Here is an 18,908-nt window from a genome sequence, read left to right on the forward strand (position 1 = left end):
CTATTTTAATCAAAAAATCCTATTTTAGCTTATGTCAAACGAAATTAGATTTGTTTGGGTAAGTAAAGAGAAATTGCTAGGTGAATGCAATTGTAGTTTACTCTGAATAAATGGAAGTAAAAAGCTGCAGTAATCACCAGAGAATTGAAATAGAGGGAAGGGAATCTCACCAAAAACAGGGTTTAACATTCAAGATTAGGCAGGTGAAATTGGAGACTTTACTTCTTATATATAGTTATTTTGGGAAGACAAAAAAAAGTTGGCTTTTGGCTTATTTTTAAAAAGTCAAAAGTTAGCTTATTTGAGCAAAAAATTATTTGACAAATTAGAAATAAATCAATTTCCGAAATTATGAAAATACTCTTCTGACTATTAGGATAAAGTTGTAATTTTACATAATTTCATGAGGATAATATGGTCAATTTATCTTTTTTTTTCTGTTGATGTGACAACATATAAAAATAATTTTAAAAAAAAACAAAAAAATAATTTTTTTCATCTTCCCAAATAGTTTTGGTCTAAGCCAAAAATTATTTCCATCTTTCCAAAATCGTAGTGACTAAAATAAGGAAATCAGCTACTGAGGAACCTTCCAACTAACTATGGTAGTAGTTGTATGACCGACTATATATTAATATTGTGTTTGATTTCATTTAAATCAACCCGATATTTCATTTGAAAGAAGAAATAAAAAATAAAAAAACTATCCCATCATATCAGGAGTCTGACACTCCTCTCCTCAATTTTTTTAAAATTACTTTTTAACCTAAGAATTTTATGTATATGCTCTCTAATTTATTTTAAAAAAATATTATCTGTGGAAACAAATGAAATGCAAGTAATGACGAGAGAGATTTGACTGATCGAAATGGCAAGTGATTTGGCTCAAAGCATGATAATTTATTTTATTTACAAAAAATAAAAGAAATATTTACTTGAATAAATTAGGACAAAATCAGCTTGACCCGCAGTCTCATAAATTATTGTTTAATCCCTCTTATAAATCAAACTTTAATCATCAAGTTGATGAACAAAATATGAGTTGCTATTATAACCTCATGAATCTCTTCCTTGTTTTCCTTAGTTTTCATGCCTTTTTGGGCACATTACAAACTACTAGTTCTTCTTCTTCTAGCAATAATGGTACAGTTGTCTTTCAAGTTGGTGTGGTTCTTGATTTGGACTCGGTAGTAGGTCGCATGGGACTGAGCTGTTTGGAAATGGCTCTCTCAGACTTCTATTTGGTTCACAGTAATTACAAAACCAGGATGGTTCTTCATGTTAGGGACTCTAAAGGCCAAGTCATTGATGCTGCTTCCGCTGGTATGCTCTCTGTTATCAGTACGATTCGTGGCACTGATGTGGCACAAACACATTTTGGCCTTAGATTTTTGTGGAATCCACATCGTTCCTATGTAGGTCACACATATCAATGACTAGAATGTGTTTGTGGCATTGTCACAAGTGGCACCAAATAATTTTTGTTGTTATACATAACTTGCGCTTATAGATTATAGGGAAATTACAAGACTGGAACAATGAGAATTTATTTATCAAAAGCTGAGGATGCAACTTTTGTTATGATTTTATTGCATAGAAAAAGTTGCATCCGCCCATCTTCTTGTAATTATTTTTGATCTTGTATACTGATTTGTAATTTTCCTTAGATTATGTCATAACAAAGGTTTGTGTTGCCTTGCTAGTCTTTTCTTACAATAATGCTAGGTATCTAAAAAAATAAATATATGAAAAACTTTGAATTCTTATCTTCGATCTTGTTCTATCTTTAGTATTACAACAAAAGTCATTTGCTTCTTTATATAGAGAATTTAGTACATTAACCATTCCCATACATTTATGTATATTCACACATCCAAAACCCCCCTTCAAACCCTAACATTTTAATTCCCAAGCTAGACTCTTCAATGTGTCTAATAAATAAATTTTAAATTAACTTCCAACGTCATCAACCTTTTGTCTAAGGCTTTGATCATCACCCGTGGAATGTGAAATTAACTCCACGGGGAAAAGCAAGATGATGTGTCCTCTCCTTGACTTCTGTAAGAGAAACCAAAGTCATTGATCACCCCAACCTGGTGAGGTCAGGAGGACCCTTCAACGATCAAGTCATATGCTGATTGGCCATGGAAATTAGATGTGGAATAACTGTATGGAATGGGTTTTTTGAATTACCTTGGTCTGTCCTTTGTGCTTTACCTACTTCCCTATTTATAGCTTTTTAGTTTTCATCGTGATCGTCTATTTATCCTTTGATTGGAGGGTTCTGCCCTTGCTAGTGGTCACTTGGGTTAGTTGCCAACTTGTTTTCGTTATTGATTGTCGGGTGTGAGCTCATTGGACAGTGAAGATGGTGTCAAGTAGTAGTGGCCAACTTGTTTTGCATCATGATCGTTTGATGAGAGTGATCGGACGACTCTTCCTTCTGCTAGCCCTAGTCTATGTTGTCATACTTCTGACATCGACTCTAATCTGTTGGACTAGTATTTGATCTGATGATTCTGTTATCCCCTGTGATTTCCCTTCTAGAAGAATATATTTTCATTCACGCATCCAAGTTTGGACTCCTCTTGAATTGATTTCCGTTTTTGGGGCCTATTTCAACTCTTTTGGGCTTTTCCTATTTTGGGCTGGGCCTTGAACCCATATTTTTCCCACCACGCCACCTCATACGCAAACCCATCCTATTAAGCCACGTGTCCTGCGCGGTCCACCTTGGCATGAGCTAGGTCCAGGTTAGATTTAGCCTATTATGCCTAATGGTTGTAGTGTTTTGGACAGGAGGACAGTAAGATTTAAGAATAGAGGATCATTGGTTGTTTCAGATACGCTATAGCTTTACTTTGTATATAATTAGTAGAGAATTTCGGGTGAATTAAATCTTGTAGGGAAATATTATACTGAATATTTATACATCTGCATTAATCTTCTTGGTACTTATGCACACAGAAGTACTTAATCATTACTTTCTATCTTGAAATCTTCTCCGTTATGTAAATACAGCTCTTGATTTGTTGAAAGATATAGAGGTGGATGCAATAGTTGGTCCCCAAAAATCTTCGCAAGCCAATTTTGTGATGGAACTTGGAGACAGAGCTCATGTGCCTATCATTTCTTTCTCTGCAACAATTCCTTCTGTGCTTTTCCCAACTCCATACTTTGTTCAAACAGCTCTTAGAGATGACACTCAAGTTGGGGCCATTGCTGCCATTATTGAAGCCTTCCAATGGAAAGAAGTTGTCATTATTTATGAAGACACAGACTATGGGAATGGAGTAGTTCCATATTTGTCAAATGCATTACAAGATATCGCCCGAATTTCCTACACAAGCATCATTCCTCTTTCAGCTAGTGATGATTTTATACTCAGTGAGTTATCCAAGATGATGAGAATGGAAACAAGGGTATTCGTGGTGCACATGACGCACTCTCTTGGCACACGCTTATTTCTTACAGCTAAGGAAATAGGAATGCTGTCTGAGGGCTACGCATGGATCATCACTGATGGGCTAATGGACCTACTCTACTCAATGGATTCTCGTGTCATAGAAGCAATGCAAGGTGTCTTGGGGGTAAAGCCTCGCATTCCCAAATCAGAAGAACTCAACTCTTTCACATTTAGGTGGAAGAGGAAGTTTCTTCAGGATAATCCTACTATCAAACAGGCTGAGATAAGCATTTTTGGGCTATGGGCATATGACACTATGTGGGCACTGGCTATGGCAGCAGAGAAAATTGGATTTAGGGAGCCAATCACTTTAGAGAAAAATGCAATGAATTTGACAAACCTATTTAGTTTTGGAATCTCTCAAACAGGTCCTAAACTTCACAAAGCAATGTTGGAGACAAGATTTGAAGGGTTGAGTGGTGAGTTCTATCTTGTTAATGGACGATTACAACCTTCGCCATTCCAAATATTAAATGTAGTTGGAAAGGGGGAGAGAGAGGTCGGAATCTGGACACAATCTCATGGAATTTCAAGGGAATTCAACATGAATGCGGCAAATTCTTCATCAACTTTGAAGGAAAACTTTCGAGCAATTATATGGCCTGGAGAATCAACACATGTACCGAAAGGTTGGGAAATTCCAGTAAATGGTAAGAAGCTAAGAATTGGAGTCCCAGTAAAAGATGGTTTTACTGAATTTGTAAAGGTGGAAATAGACTCTCAATCCAACTCCACAACATTCAGTGGATATTGTATAGAAATATTTGATTCTGTAATAAAAGCATTATCATACGATGTGCCACATGAGTACGTTCCCTTCAAGAAAGTTGATGATGAGAATTATTATAATGATCTGGTATACCAAGTTAATCTTCAGCAGGTCAGTTATATACTTACAGATAAGATTTTTAATGGCTTATTTGCCTTTGAAATTATCAGTTTATTCTTATGGAACTAACACTAAAAATGTGAGGTTTTTTTTGCTGGTCGAATTAGAATTATGATGCTGCAGTAGGGGACATTACAATCACAACAAATCGGTCGTTCTATGTGGATTTCACATTGCCGTTTGCAGATGGAGGGGTTTCCATGATAGTACCAATTACATATGAGGACAATAACAGTAAATGGATCTTCTTGAAACCGTTCAATATGGACCTGTGGCTAACAAGCATAGCTTTCTTCATCTTTACTGGATTTACTGTTTGGGTTCTCGAACATCGAATAAATATTGCATTTAGAGGTCCACCTTCCCAGCATGTTGGCATGATCCTTTGGTTCCCCTTTTCATCACTAGTAAATGCACACAGTTGAGTAATGTCTTATTTGTACGCATTTTGTTTAATCAATGTCCAACTTCCTTCTCACAGACCACGTGCTTTCTTGTAGGAGAAAAAATAGTAAGCAACTTGGCTAAGTTTGCTATGGTGATATGGTTGTTTGTGGTGCTTATATTGAGCTCAAGCTACACTGCAAGCTTGTCATCGAGATTAACATTGCAAAGCCTTCAACCAATTGTGACCGATGTGAACTCACTCATAAAAAATGGGGACTATGTTGGGTACCAATATGGCTCTGTCGTTGGTGATATCTTGAAGGGAATGAAGTTTAATGAATCCAAACTCAAGTCGTACAAATCTCGTGAAGATTGTCATGAAGCTTTATTAAAAGGAAGTAAAAATAACGGCATATCAGCTTTTTTTGATGTGGTGCCTCACAATACGATTTTTCTTTCCAAATATTGTGACAAATACATGGCAATAGGGCCCCTCTATCGAACAGAAGGATTTGCATTTGTAAGTATTTCTCTTCTCTTAGGCTATGCTACTGATTCCCTACTAAAGGTGCATGTGTACTTGGTTAGAGCATCCAAATTAGAAGTAGTTTCTTCAATCCCATCTTGAATTTAGTAAATTTTTGGTATTTGAGGATTTCATCACTCTGTACACAGAGATATGTTTGGTATCAAAGTAGGCATTGTGATCCTGTAATTATGTTTGGAACTGTTTAAGTGAAACATACTATTGTTGACACATTCTAATTATTCAAAAGATAGCAGTAATAGGGAAAGCCTATTCTTACATAAAATTTATGCAAAAAGTGTATTCAGAATGATATGATGATGAAATTTTTGAAATTAAGTTCCTTCTTATGGATGTTTTATTTTAAAATGAATTGCTTAGTTCAAACATGTCATATTGTACCCAAAAAAATGTATTTTTTTTGTTCGTATAGCATATCACGCGTAGTAATATTGCTCATTCATGATATAAATCACCTTCTTTGCATTTATATTTTCAGGTTTTTCCTAAAGGGTCTCCTTTAGTTGCTGATATATCTCGTGCAGTAATTGCCATAACAGAAGGTCGTAAGATTTTGGACACTGAGCAACATTGGTTAGGAAATACCACATGTCCAGAGCACAATTCTTTCACCTCATATAGCTTAACTCTCCAAAGTTTCATAGGCCTTTTCATTATTACTGGATGTGTCACAGTTCTGTGCCTTATTGTATACATAGTCAAGTACATATATGGAAACATAGATCTTCTTAAAAGAATATGGAACTCTAGCACCACAACTTGGTCTAGATTTTGTGCACTATGCAGGCATTTTGACCAAAGAGACCTCTCATCCTATCCTTTTAGCAAGAAGAGAGACAGGATAGATCAAGATTTGGAACTTAATGACATTGGTGGATCGTTTCATTTTAGTGACGCTCCAAGCTTTTCAAGAAATTCTAACTCCAATGAAATGGTTTCGCCAGTAGAAGAAGTAGATGATGCAATTGAGGGTGTCAATCCAAACTCAGAAGATATGGCTGTAGTGCATATTTGACATCAACTGGCATCTTTTAATGCTTAGATTTAACAAAAGGCGAAAAGGAAAGAAAGCAGTGTGACAACTCTCAAGGCAAGAAAAAGAAAAAAAAAATTGTGCTCCATGTAGACATTGGTGTAGTTCTTGACTGCTACATACCTAGTTGCTTTCAATATTTTGCAAATGGTTTCGGTTAATCTGGACTGTGAACCACTTGATCTCCTTTGAATTTATCTCTTCCAATTTCTTTTTCCAGGATGCCCAATTGTCGTAATTTGCTTCTATTGTGGCCTCCTTTTTTGCTTTAACATTTTAGAATAGGAATGACTGTCGCAAAAATATAGACTAATAGCTATAAATTTTTTGTTTGTTTTAAGGTTAGTACACCGTTAGTCCCCTAATTACAAGGTCTGTCTTATTTTGGTATCGGATATTTCAATTGTGTCAAATTGGTCTCCACATTGTTTAAATGATCTCCCAACACCGTTTTTTGGATAAAAAAAATACCCTTGTTTTCATTATAAAATTTGGACAAAAAATGATTCTGGGAAGAAATTGACGCAACGAAAAGTTGGAAGAAATTGACATATTGTGAGAAAGAAGAGAGAAAAGTGGATACTTGTCCAAATTTATGTTTCTCTATTCTTTTTTTTTTTTTTTTTTTTTCCTGATGAGCAAAAAGGAGTCCTTTATTAACGAACAAAATAATACATCACAAATGACAAGGAAGAGCGAAAAAATGCATCATAGTAGTTCTGACTCATCCCAATTAGATTTACACAAAAAATGGATGTAAGGCTCCCAAACAAAGCAAGGTTTCAACAAAAGCAACAGGGGAAAACAAAAATAACAAACACCAAACTGAACCCCTGTTCCAAAATAGCTGCCTGAAGACGTCAAAAAACACCTAATCAATCTAAACTAGGAACCAGAATTTCAAAACATAATCTAACGGCTAATAATGTTTTGGAACAGAGAGAAATAAAAGATTTAAGAAAAGAGGTTTTGTCCGAGAAAAAGCACATGTGAAAACTCTAGTGGCGTGACTTTAAAGGCAATTTTGTCCATTAATTTGACTTTTACATATCATTAGTGTGAAAGCAAATTTCTGGTTCATGGCATATCCATTCTATTTTCTTGCAGTTGTCGTTGTTATTAAGCACCAGGTTGGTGATTGGAAGCAATCAGGCAAAGGCAAACAAGTGTTAAAATAACACTTTGAGAGAGACCACTTATGTGTTTTTTTATCTAATCTTTAATTACCTGGAAAATTGCAGAGGAACGACAAACAAGTATATTCTTTTCTCATCCGTAAAATATCCCTCGTTAACAGTGGCGGACCAACTTAGAGATTAGGAATGCAAACGAGCTGACTCGATCCTTAAATATTTTTAGACTTACTTATTAAGATTTTAACGAGTTGGAGTTTAAGTTCGAATTCGAGCTTTAGTTTAATAACAATTTAACGAATTGAGCTCGAGCCGAGTTGGTTTAGGTTTGACTTAAACTCGAGTCTGTTCACGATCTTTAATGAGTCAAAAAAATTATAAATTTATACTTGCGTATGAGACTAAAGTTATAATTGAAATTTTGATTATACAATTATATATAAATCTACTAAAAAAAAGTCAATAGTTTACCAAAATAATAATATTTACCACCACTATTATATAAATATATTATCTATAGTTAACTATTATTTACATTTATATTTTTTAAATATATAAGTAGCATAATTATCTTATTTTTTATACATATTTTTATATTATTTAATATATAAATAATAAATGTTAAACAAGCCAGGCAACAAGTTAAGCTTACGAGCCGAACTTTAGTATCTTTAGGTTTGTTTATTAAAATTTTAATGAACTCGAGCTCAAACTCGAACGCAAAAAAATAAAAATAAAAATAATTAAAAAACCGAATTCGAATGAGCTCTTACCGAGTCGAACTTAAACTTATTCACGTACAGTTTTATTCATTTGCAGCCCTACTAGGAATGAGAGGTGGTCATGGCCCCTTTCAAGTTTTGCAAAACTACAATATCAACTCTACATTTTAAGAATATTCTTAGAATGTATAATGGGTAGTTTCTAAGTTTATAAAAATTACTTTACTAGCTATTTATTTTATCAGTATTTCATAATATATAATGGTTCTATTTGGTGGAACTTTTCTTAAGTTAAAAGTTGATAATAAGAAAGCAGAAGTTAAAAGCAATCCTTCTCTACCTTTCAAATAATTAATTTTTGGGAGCTTTTTTTGATAAATTCACTTTCTAAGATCTTTATTCCATCCAACCATATTCTTTTTGACTATTCCATTAGGTTCTATTTGAGATAAGAAGACCAAAATACTCTTTTCATCTACTTATTTTCCATTTAGTTCACATTATTTTCTTATATTTCAATAAGTCCTATGGGTGATATAATTACCAAAATACTCCTAATGTGAATGTTCACACCGTCAATATGAATGTTTATATCGTCAATGTGTAGGGGCCAGACCCATGTCGATCCTCGTGGGTGCCTGGAAAAGTTTGAGTCGGGCCGGGCCCGCCCGGCCCATTAACAATGTGAATATTGACATTTAACAATGTGAATATTGACATTGACATTGACATATTAACATTCACATTAATAGGAGTGTAAAATTGACCCGCGTCCCATGGCGGAGCGAAACCCGCCCACGGCCCATGGGCGGCCCGGGGCGGGCCTGGGGCTGCCCGTTGACAATGTGAATATTTACATTGACATGTTAGCATTCACATTGATAAGAGTATAAAATTGGCTCACGGCCCATAGGCAGCCAAAAGCTCGCGCGCAGCCCGGGGTGGGCTCGGCCCGGCCCGGCTCGTTGACAATGTGAATATTCACATTGACATGTTAACATTCACATTGATAGGAGTTTAAAATTAGCCCACGCCTTGTGGCTGCCCGAAACCTGCCCACGGCCCGTGGACGGCCCGGGGCGGGCCCGGCCCGGCCTGTTGACAATATGAATATTCACATTGATAAAAGTGTAAAATTGGCCCGCACCCCGTGGGCGGCCCGAAGCCCGATCGTAGCCCGAGGCGGGCTTGGCCCGACCCGTGACAATGTGAATATTCACATTGACATGTTAACATTAACATTGATAGGAGTGTAAAATTTGCCCGCTGCCCGAAGCTTGCCCACGGCAGGCCCGACCCGGCCCGTTGACAATGTGAATATTCATATTGATAGGAATATAGAATTGGCCCGCGGCCCGTGGGCTGCCCGAAGCCCGCCCACGGCCCGGGGCAGGCTCGTTTAGGTCTAGGCCCGAGCATGTCCGAGACCCTAAGTTAGGGCCTAGGCCATCACTTTGAAGCCCGGCCCCGCCCATCAGCCCGCTTAAGGCCCATTCAAGGCTCGGTCCGAGGCCCAGCCCGCCCGAGGCGCAATGTCTTTTTTTGTGGAAAATAATCAAATTTTGGTAGAAAAAATTAAAAAGAATTAAAAAAAAATGGTTAGGCTCGCCCAAGCCCGATCTAAGCTCAAGGCTAGGCCCAGGCCCACCGACCAGACCTGAGGCTCGATCCATCGGCCCGTCCAAAGCCCGAATACCCTTGTGCCAGGGCTAGGGCTAGGGCCTGGGCCTAATTTTTTGGCCCGTGGGCTGGGCCGACACATATTTTTTCAGACACCCACGAGGCTCGATATGGGTCGGCCCGGGCCTCTACGCATTGATGATATGAACATTCACATTGACGATGTGAACATTCACATTATGGGTATTTTGGTAATTATGTCTCCCATAGGACTTATTGAAACATTAGAAAATAATGTGGACTAAATAGAATATAAGTAGATGAAAATGGTATTTTGGTCTTCTTACCTCAAATAGGACTTAATGGAATAGTCAAAAAGAACGTAGGCTGCCCGAAGCCCGCCCGCGGCCCGGGAAAGACTCGTTTGGGCCCGGGCTCGAGCCTAGTTCGAGACCCTAGGCTAGGGCTTGGGCCATCACTTTGAAGCCCCGTTAAGGCCTATTCAAGGCTTGGTTCGAGGCCCGGCCCGCGCGCGAGGCCTAGTGTCTTTTTTTGTGGAAAATAATAAAATTTTGGTAGAAAAAATTAAAAAGAATTAAAAAAAATGGCCAGGCTCGCCCAAGCCCGACCCAAGCCTGAGGCTAGGCCCAGACCCATCGGCCCGACCCGAGGCTTGACCCACCGACTCGAGCCCGGACCCAAACGAGCCTGCCCTGGGCCACGGGCAGGCTTCGGGCAGCCCACAGGCCGCGGGCCAATTCTACATTCCTATCAATGTGCATGTTAAAATGTCAATGTGAATATTCACATTGTCAACGGGCCGGACCGGGCCTACCTCGGGCAGCGGACAAATTTTACACTCCTATCAATGTTAATGTTTACATGTCAATGTGAATATTCACAATGTCACGAGTCGGGCCAAGCCCACCTCGGGCTACGGTCGGGCTTCGGGCCGCCTACGGACTGCGGGCCAATTTTACACTCTTATCAATGTGAATGTTAACATGACAATATGAATATTCACATTGTCAACGGGCCAGGTCAGGCCCATTCACATTGTCAACGGGCCAGGTCAGGCCCGCCCTAGGCCGCTGGCCAATTTTATACTCTTATCAATGTGAATGTTAATATGTCACGCTGGCCAATTTTATACTCTTATCAATGTGAATGTTAATATGTCAATGTGAATATTCACATTGTTAACAGGCCAGGCCGGGCCCGTCCCGGGCCGTGGGCGGGTTTCGGGCAGCCACGGGGCACGGGTTAATTCTATACTCCTATCAATGTGAATGTTAATATGTCAATGTGAATATTCACATTGTTAACGGGCCGGGCCGGCTCCGGGCTGCGGGAGAGTTTTTGGCCACCCATGGGCCGCGGGTCAATTTTATACTCTTATCAATGTGAATGTTAACATATCAATGTGAATACTCACATTGTCAACGGGTCGGGCCGGGCCGCCCATGGGCTGCGGGTGGGTTTCGCGCCGCCACGGGACGCGGGCCAATTTTACACTCCTCTTAATGTGAAGGTTAACATGTCAATGTGAATACATTGTCAACGAGCCGGGACCGCCTCGGCTCGCGGGCTGGTTTCGGGCCGCCCACGGGCCAATTTTACATTCCTACCAATGTGAATTTAAAAATATGAATGTTCACATCATAAAATTGCTAAGGGTGTGTTTGGTAACGTTTACGTTTTCAGTTTATATTTACAAAAATTTTATAAACTGGTTTTTGTTTATTTTTTGTTTATTTTTAGAAAAACATAAACTACAAACGCGTTTGGTAATTGACAAAATGTTTAAAAAATTTAAAAATATAAAAAAGAGTGAGAAATAGCAAGTGGTGGCAAGTGGCGGCAGAAGACAGTGGTGGAAAGTGATGATGGTGGGTGGTGGTGGGTGGGTGGGTGGGTGGGTGAGTGACGGTAGCGGGTGGTGGGTGGTAGCGAGTGGGTGGCGGTGGCGGGTGGTGGGTGATGGTGGTAGGTGGGTGGCGGATGGTGGGTGGTGGTGGCGGGTAGGTAGCGGGAGGTGGTGGTGGTGGGTGGGTGGGTGTCGGTGGCGGGTGGTGGGTGGTAGCAAGTGGGTGGTGGTGGTGGTGGCGGGTGGCGGGTGGTGGTGGCAGGTGGGTGGCGGATGGCGAATGGTAGTGGCTGGTAAGTAGCGGGTGGTGGTGGTGGGTGAGTGGGTGACGGTGGCGGGTGGTAGCGAGTCGGTGGTGGTAGCGGGTGGTGGGTGGTGGTGGCGGTGGCAGGTGGGTGGCAGATGAGTGGTGGGTGGTGATGGTGGGTGACGGTGGCGAGTGATGAGTGGTGGCGAGTGGGGGGTGGTGGTGGTTTGTGGCTGCGGGTGGTGGTGGCAGGTGGCGAGTGGTGGTGGTGGTGGTGGTGGTGGTGGTGACGGGTGGTGATGGTGGTGGTGGTGGTGGATGGGTGACGGTGGCGGGTGGTAGGTGGTAGCGAGTGGGTGCCAGGTGGCTGGTGAGTGGTAGTGGCAAGTAGGTGGCGGGCGGTGAATGGTAGTGGCGGGTGGCGGGTGGATGGCAGGTGGGTGGTGGGTGGTGGTGGTGGTGGTGGTGGCAAGGGGTGGATGGTGGTGGCGAGTGGGTGGCTGGTGGGTGGTGGTGGGTGGCTGGTGGCGGGTGGTGGGTAGTGGTGGCAGGTGGCTGGTGAGTGGTGGTGGTGGCGAGGGGTGGATGGTGGTTGCGAGTGGGTGGCAGGTGGATGGTGGGTGGTGGTGGAAGGTGGTGGTGGGGGGTGGGTGGTGGGTGGTGGTGGCGGAAGACGGTGGTGGAAAATTGTGACGGGTGGTGGCTAGTGTTGGATAGTAAAAAAAAAAAAAATTTGAAAACTCAAAATGGAAACACATTTTTTGTGTTTTCATTTTTTGGCCAAATTTATAAACTGAGACCACTGATTTATAAATTAAAAATTTTACCAAACAAGTTTTTATTTGAGTTTTTAAAATTTTTGTAAATATAAACAGAAAACAGTTTACCAAACGACACCTAACCGTTCAAAAAATATTTATAATGGTATCAAAATTAAATATAAGGGCATAAGTGTCTAAGAAAATAGTGTAAATCAAGAAAAATGACTTTATGGAATAAAACTATACATACATGAGACTAAATGGGTTAAAAAATTCTTTCATGAACTTCTTAGGTTAAAACACTTCTAAATGGGATTTATCAATAATTTTTTTCAACTTATTTAAGCTATTTCTGTCTAATAAGTTATAAGCAGAAACTGCACCAAATAATCTGACACAGACTCTCAAACTAAAATAAGCTACAATCACCTTCTAAAAGTTGTACCAAATAGCCCCAGTGAAATGATCTCCAATTTTTTCACATGTCCTTTAATAACATCAATTTCAACGAGTTGATTTTATTTATACAAGAGGTGCATTACATATTATTATTATTTTTTATTTTGTTTTAATTTAAAAAATTAAAGAGGTATATATACTTTTTATTTGCTAGATTATGTCAATCAACAAAATAACTTAAAAGCATGGTCTAATTGATTATATACACTACAAAAAAAATTGTTTTTTGCGACGGTAAAACGCCGTCGCAAATACCCCAATTGCCGTCTCAAAAGGTTTTTGCGACGGTAAAATGACTTTTTGCGACGGCAAGTGGGGGTCGCAACAAAAGGGGTTGCAAAAGGGTTTTAGCGACGGCAAGTGCCGTCGCCTTTGCTTTTGCGACGGGAAAATTCTTTTTTTGCGACGGCAAATTTCTGTCGCCAATAATAGATGAAAATCTGAATTTTTTTGCGACGGCACCGAATTGCCGTCGCTAAAAGGGTTTTTTGCGACGGAAAAAATACCGTCGCTAAAAGTGTATTTGAAACAGCAACCTAAGCCATTGCTAATGACTATTGTCGACGGCTATGATGCTGTCGCTAAAGGCCTTATTTTTCAATAATATTCCCTACCTTTTGCGACAGTAGAGGTGCCGTCGCAAAAAGTCTATTTCAAATTTCTTTTTGAGACGGGATGTTCTGCCGTCTCAAAAAAAATTATAAAACAAAAAACAAAAAAAAAACCTGTAATAAAATTATTAAAAATATAAAAATGACTTATATTAAATGAAAAATAACTATAAAAAAAAACCAATAATTATATAATAATTAAAAAGTCCAATATATAAATAAAAATTCATCTATAATTAAAAAACAAGTTATATTCTAACATTAACAATTCCATCTTCTAGTTAAATGTAAAATACCACTGAAACACTGCAACATAAAAACAAAGCCAAGGGCAAAAAAAAATAAAAAAATGTACATAAGATGGTCACTAGCTACATTAATACTAGAATTGCTTTAATTACATATCATATAAGATTAACCCAATCCATGCCATGATTGTAATTGTTTTCTGGCACATAAAAAATATTTCCAAACCCTTCCATCCCAAACTCCCCTAGAAAAGGTGGATCCATGGCTTCCATGGAGAACAATGAAGTCGGGCTGTTGCTTGAAACACCATCGCATCTCTCCAGTAGCCTCTGTATCTCCTTCTCTGCCTCGGAAAGCTGTTGAGGTTGAAGAAGATACAACAAAAGAGCCAACTCAGTATCTAAAAAATATACTTGAATTTAAAATTCAAGGCTTCAACCTAACAGACATGTAGCTCTATAAATTTTGAGTTGAAAGAACAAATAAAAGGATTGAAGAATTACTCCAAGAGAACAAAACTCTATAGGAAAAATTGAAAAATATTCATCAAATGATAGTAAATCAGAATAGGAAACAAAATTAAATTAGACTTCCTTTTTGAAAATTGCAAACTAAGGGTTGACGAAAATTCACAATTTTACGGCACTCTAGAAAGATATTTAGTACATTAATGATTATTGTATGAGATGATGATCAAGAATACTCATAGCCATAGTCTATATATATATGCTTTTCTGCAAGTTGTGAAACAGAGTAATTATATTTGATTTAGTGATATGGTGACAACAAAGAGTAAAACGTCAGGCCTAAAGGATTGTCATCATTTGAGCAACATTTCTTCACCTATTAGTGAGGACTGGGGAGTTTAAAACTAAACCAATGAAGATGTTTACCTTAAGACGGACGATGAATTAAAAAATGTAGAGAGGGATTTTAATAAACTTAAACTTCAACATAGGTGATCTTGGGTGAAAGAGATCAACTATTTGAGATGGTAAAGAATTGATAAAAAAAATTCTTTGATAAATCAATTATATATTTAAAAAAAAAAAAAGAACATAATTGAACAGATATCTGCCAAATGCATTTTTTCTTCTAAAGAAGGCCACACTAAGCTCGCACAGTGCTGTATGTCAAAGACACAAGCACAAGCTCAAGCTCAGCCTATTGGATACATACAACTGCCACATTAACAGAAAATAAGTGTGCTAATAACATGATGAAAACAGAACAAGAGGTACCTTAAATATGTACATTGATTGAATGATCATCGGCCTCTTGTAGTCTAAGGATAAGAGTAAGCTTGATAGTTTCTCCGAGCAAGAGAATTTTTTGAAGACTGGATCAATCTCATGCAGCGCTACACAAAACATACAATATGAGTGGCAATACAATGTATTCACCCAAAAAGAGTGGCAATATAATGCCAACCAAAAAGGCATAACAAATGTCAGTGTACCATCCACTCATATCCTCTTTTTGATCATTTGGATTGTCATAGCAATTCATTTACTAACTTTATTAGAATCCAAATAAAATTATTGAAATTTAAAGATATAAATGAAAACATTCAAAGTAATTATAGAATTTAAGGGGATGACAGAGATTATATGAATTCTCCACATACATACATCCAAGAAGGAAGAAGAAGAATAGTATTCCCCACATACCATGTCCAACTTTGTTAATTGAGAGTTGCTTCGGTTGCTTTACGTTACCATCTTCATCAAATGCTTTCTGTGTCCAACAATACCAAATGTCAACATGGCCATGTAGCCAACATTCTACAAGGGCTACAACTAAAAAAGTCACTGAAATTAAAAAAAATAAAATTTTAAATGGAAAAAAGGTGGGGGGGAAATTAAAATACTGCTTGATTAGAATTCTAGAAGTGAACCTGTTTCACAGCATAACAGCAATCAAAGCATTTTTAACTCTTTAAAAAGAGTACAATAGAAATACTATCTACACCGTATCTAAAAGTTAAAACAAACAATGATTTTTATCTAGCTAATAGATTAAAAGAATCAAATCAAACGTAGAACCATGATCTCATAAAAATAAAATTAAAAAATTAAAACAAAACAAAAAAAATATTATAAAAAAAAAAAAAAAAAAAAACTAAGCCATCTTTCATAGTACTACTACCTATAGAAACATGACTGCAAAGCCCATATCCAACATTCGATCAGCGTCATCCAAAGCCAAATACTTGATCATCCGAAGAGAAACTCTTGCCCTCTCTATCATATCTACTAAGCGCCCCGGTGTGGCAACTAATATGTCCACACCCCTTTCCAGATTACGGAGCTGCATCAGCACAGGTTTGCCCATTTACCCACAAAAACAGAAACAAAAAAAGTTAAGTGCATGGAATGTGTTGGACACAAGTAAAAAAATCAAAGAAATCATTGATATTTCACATTTCACAACCCTCAATCTGGTCTTCTACATATTAGAATTCTTGCAACACTCCAACTTCAATTGCACAAGAAAGAAATCCAAAACGTCAAATCCAAGGGAAGGAAATACAAATTAGCACTATAAACTAGTCAAAGAAATCATGTATTGGATGCATGAGCAAAACTTCTGATTTTGTATAAAGAAATTAACGTTGATTGAAGGAAATGAACTTACTAGGCAGACACAGTTTAAGTGAATAGATCTACTATGATTTTTGATAACTTTCTACTCTCTTTTCAGAGTGTGACACAGGAATAAACAATGGGGAAAACTTACAGGACTCTTTCATAGTAAGATTCAATAGTAGGTCTCCAAGATGGAAAAACTTCTGGAATTTCCTAGCCAGACAACACCAGAAATAATGTTTTCACCTTAGGAATCATGTACCCATTATACAAAATGTATGCTAAATGACAGATCACAAAATGCAGGAGAAATGAAATTGTTATATGAGGACACATTAAGAGAACATAAACAAATGAAAGCACACGAAATTATTAAAATACCTTCTGAAGGCCATTGATTCAGATTACTATGACTTGAAATGCTTTCCAGGGGACCAATATAGAAACTTTCTTTTGAGTCACCTGTACTCCAATCAGTAGAAGACAGTCAACCCCAAGTTCTTTTCTCCATTACACCAATGAAATATGTATTAATGAGAAAAGAACCGATTAGAGTTTCTAAGCTGAAATATAACTAAGTATGTAAACATTCAAGTCCAATGGGACGTCCAAACACGCCCTAAATGCACAAACATGTAACTTGATTTTAATTTCTGGGTACTTTTGTCTTGATTTGCATATATAATATACCAAATCTGAAAAAAAAAATTAAATTAATTAAAAACAAAAACACAGATTCATATTTCAGATTCAGATTTAGATTTCAGAATTAATAAAATTAACATACAGATTTCAGATTTCACAACTAAGATCAACATTACACAGTGTGAGACACAACTAAGATCAGATTTCAGATTACACAGTGTGATCAACTAAGATCAACATTTCAGATTCAGATTAACATACAGACATTACAGACATCACAGAATGAGGGAGACATTACACACACAGATTCGATCGGTGCAGTGTAGAGATGAGAGATCAGGGAGAGAGAGAGAGAGAGAAAGAGAAAGAGAAAGAGAGAGAGAGAGAGACTTACCTGTGAGACAATGTGAGTCTATCGGGGCGAGAGAGAGAGAGAGACAGAGATGAGACTGATCTGATGAGATGAGAGAGTGAGGGAGACAGATTAGATCAGAGATATATCTGATATATATATATATATATAAAACAACCATCGGGCCGAGAGAGAGAGAGAGAGAGAGAGACAGATTGAGAGAAAGAGTTTACCTGTGAGTAGATCGGCGGTGCGATGATCGGTGCGAATCGATGAGATGAACAACGAGAGAGTGAGAGAGTGATCGGTGCAGAGATGAACGAGAGGGTGAGAGAGAGAGAGAGAGAGGCGACTGAGAGAGTGATGTAAGGGAGACGATTAGATTTAGGGTTTTTTTGGTTCTAAGAATTGGGGGGGTTTTTTTTGGTTCTAAGAATTGGGGATTTTGGGGGGCGCGGGAATGGAAAAAATGGGTTTTTTTTTAATATTTTTTAAAAAATATTATTTAAAAAATAATATTTAAATAATAAAAATATTATTTTCATTTTTTTATTTTGTAATAGAAAAAAAAAATTTTAAAAAAAGATTCATCATAAATGAATATTTAAATAATAAAAATAAATAAATAATATTTTTTATTTTTTTTCGTTATTAAGGTTGAAAATTTATTTGTTTCATATATATTTTAATGAAAAATATTTTTCACTAAAATAAAAATGAGGGGGGGGGGATGAGAAAAAAAAATAAAAAAAATTCATCATAAATGAATATTTAAATAATAAAAATAAATAAATAATAATTTTCATTTTCTTTTCGTTATTAAGGTTGAAAATTTATTTGTTTCATATATATTTTAATGAAAAATATTTTCCACTAAAATAAAAATTAATTTTCTGTAGTCAATAAAAAATATTTTTCTGCGGCCTACTTTTTTTTATTACTAAAAATCATGAACTAATTTTTTATGGTAGAGGAAAAAGAACGGCAGCAGTAGTGAAGGTGGTGGACAAGAGATGATGGTGGTGGTGGTGGTGGTGGTGATGGCGAAAGAGATTAGTGGTGAAGTTGTGGTAGTGGTAGTGTAAATGGAGTCGCAGGGGTGAAAGAGAGGTAATGGTAGTAGTAATGGCAGTAGTGGCAGTGGTGGTAGTGGAGTGGTGGCGATAGTAGTAGTAATGGTAGTCGTAGAGGTGAAATGGCGACAGTAGAAGTAATGGTGGTAGTGGAATGGCGTTTTGCAGTAGTGGTGAAGGTCGTAAAAGAGATGGGTGGTGAGAGAGAGAGAGAGATGAGTGAGACAGATAGAGAAGAGAAAGAGAGGGACAGAGACAA

At 37.8% G+C, this 18,908-nt stretch overlaps 1 protein-coding gene and 1 long non-coding RNA gene across 6 annotated transcripts; one reads left to right on the top strand and one right to left on the bottom strand.

Annotated features, from left to right (window-relative positions):
- Nucleotides 1-998: 998 nt before the first annotated feature.
- Nucleotides 999-6,683, top strand: LOC114288945 (glutamate receptor 2.7). The gene is made up of 5 exons (XM_028232572.2): nt 999-1,323; nt 3,022-4,346; nt 4,463-4,775; nt 4,856-5,262; nt 5,768-6,683. The coding sequence occupies exons 1-5, from the start codon at nt 1,038-1,040 to the stop codon at nt 6,302-6,304; spliced, it is 2,868 nt and encodes a 955-aa protein (XP_028088373.2). The 5' UTR covers nt 999-1,037; the 3' UTR covers nt 6,305-6,683.
- Nucleotides 6,684-13,917: 7,234 nt separating this feature from the next.
- LOC114274158 (uncharacterized) lies at nt 13,918-18,013 on the bottom strand. Of its 5 annotated transcripts, none has more exons than XR_014356456.1 (8): nt 17,810-18,013; nt 17,619-17,678; nt 16,961-17,041; nt 16,731-16,782; nt 16,137-16,301; nt 15,662-15,728; nt 15,233-15,351; nt 13,918-14,347 (listed from the first exon to the last, which is right to left on the bottom strand). It is a non-coding gene; the product is annotated as an uncharacterized LOC114274158 (long non-coding RNA). The 5 variants fall into 5 exon arrangements; XR_014356454.1 differs by having other exon boundaries at nt 13,919-14,347; nt 16,140-16,301; nt 16,731-16,792; XR_014356453.1 differs by having other exon boundaries at nt 13,921-14,347; nt 16,140-16,301.
- Nucleotides 18,014-18,908: the final 895 nt, after the last annotated feature.

The sequence above is a fragment of the Camellia sinensis genome, chromosome 15 (assembly GCF_055761805.1).
Source record: "Camellia sinensis isolate YWXY chromosome 15, ASM5576180v1, whole genome shotgun sequence".
Lineage (NCBI taxonomy): Eukaryota > Viridiplantae > Streptophyta > Magnoliopsida > Ericales > Theaceae > Camellia > Camellia sinensis.

Coding starts and splice junctions, on each gene's coding strand:
- LOC114288945 (XM_028232572.2), top strand. CDS start 1,038: ATGAGTTGCTATTATAACCTCATGAATCTCTTCCTTGTTTTCCTTAGT. Junction 4,776..4,855: donor ATCACTAGTAAATGCACACA/GTTGAGTAATGT, acceptor GCTTTCTTGTAG/GAGAAAAAATAGTAAGCAAC. Junction 5,263..5,767: donor GAACAGAAGGATTTGCATTT/GTAAGTATTTCT, acceptor TTATATTTTCAG/GTTTTTCCTAAAGGGTCTCC.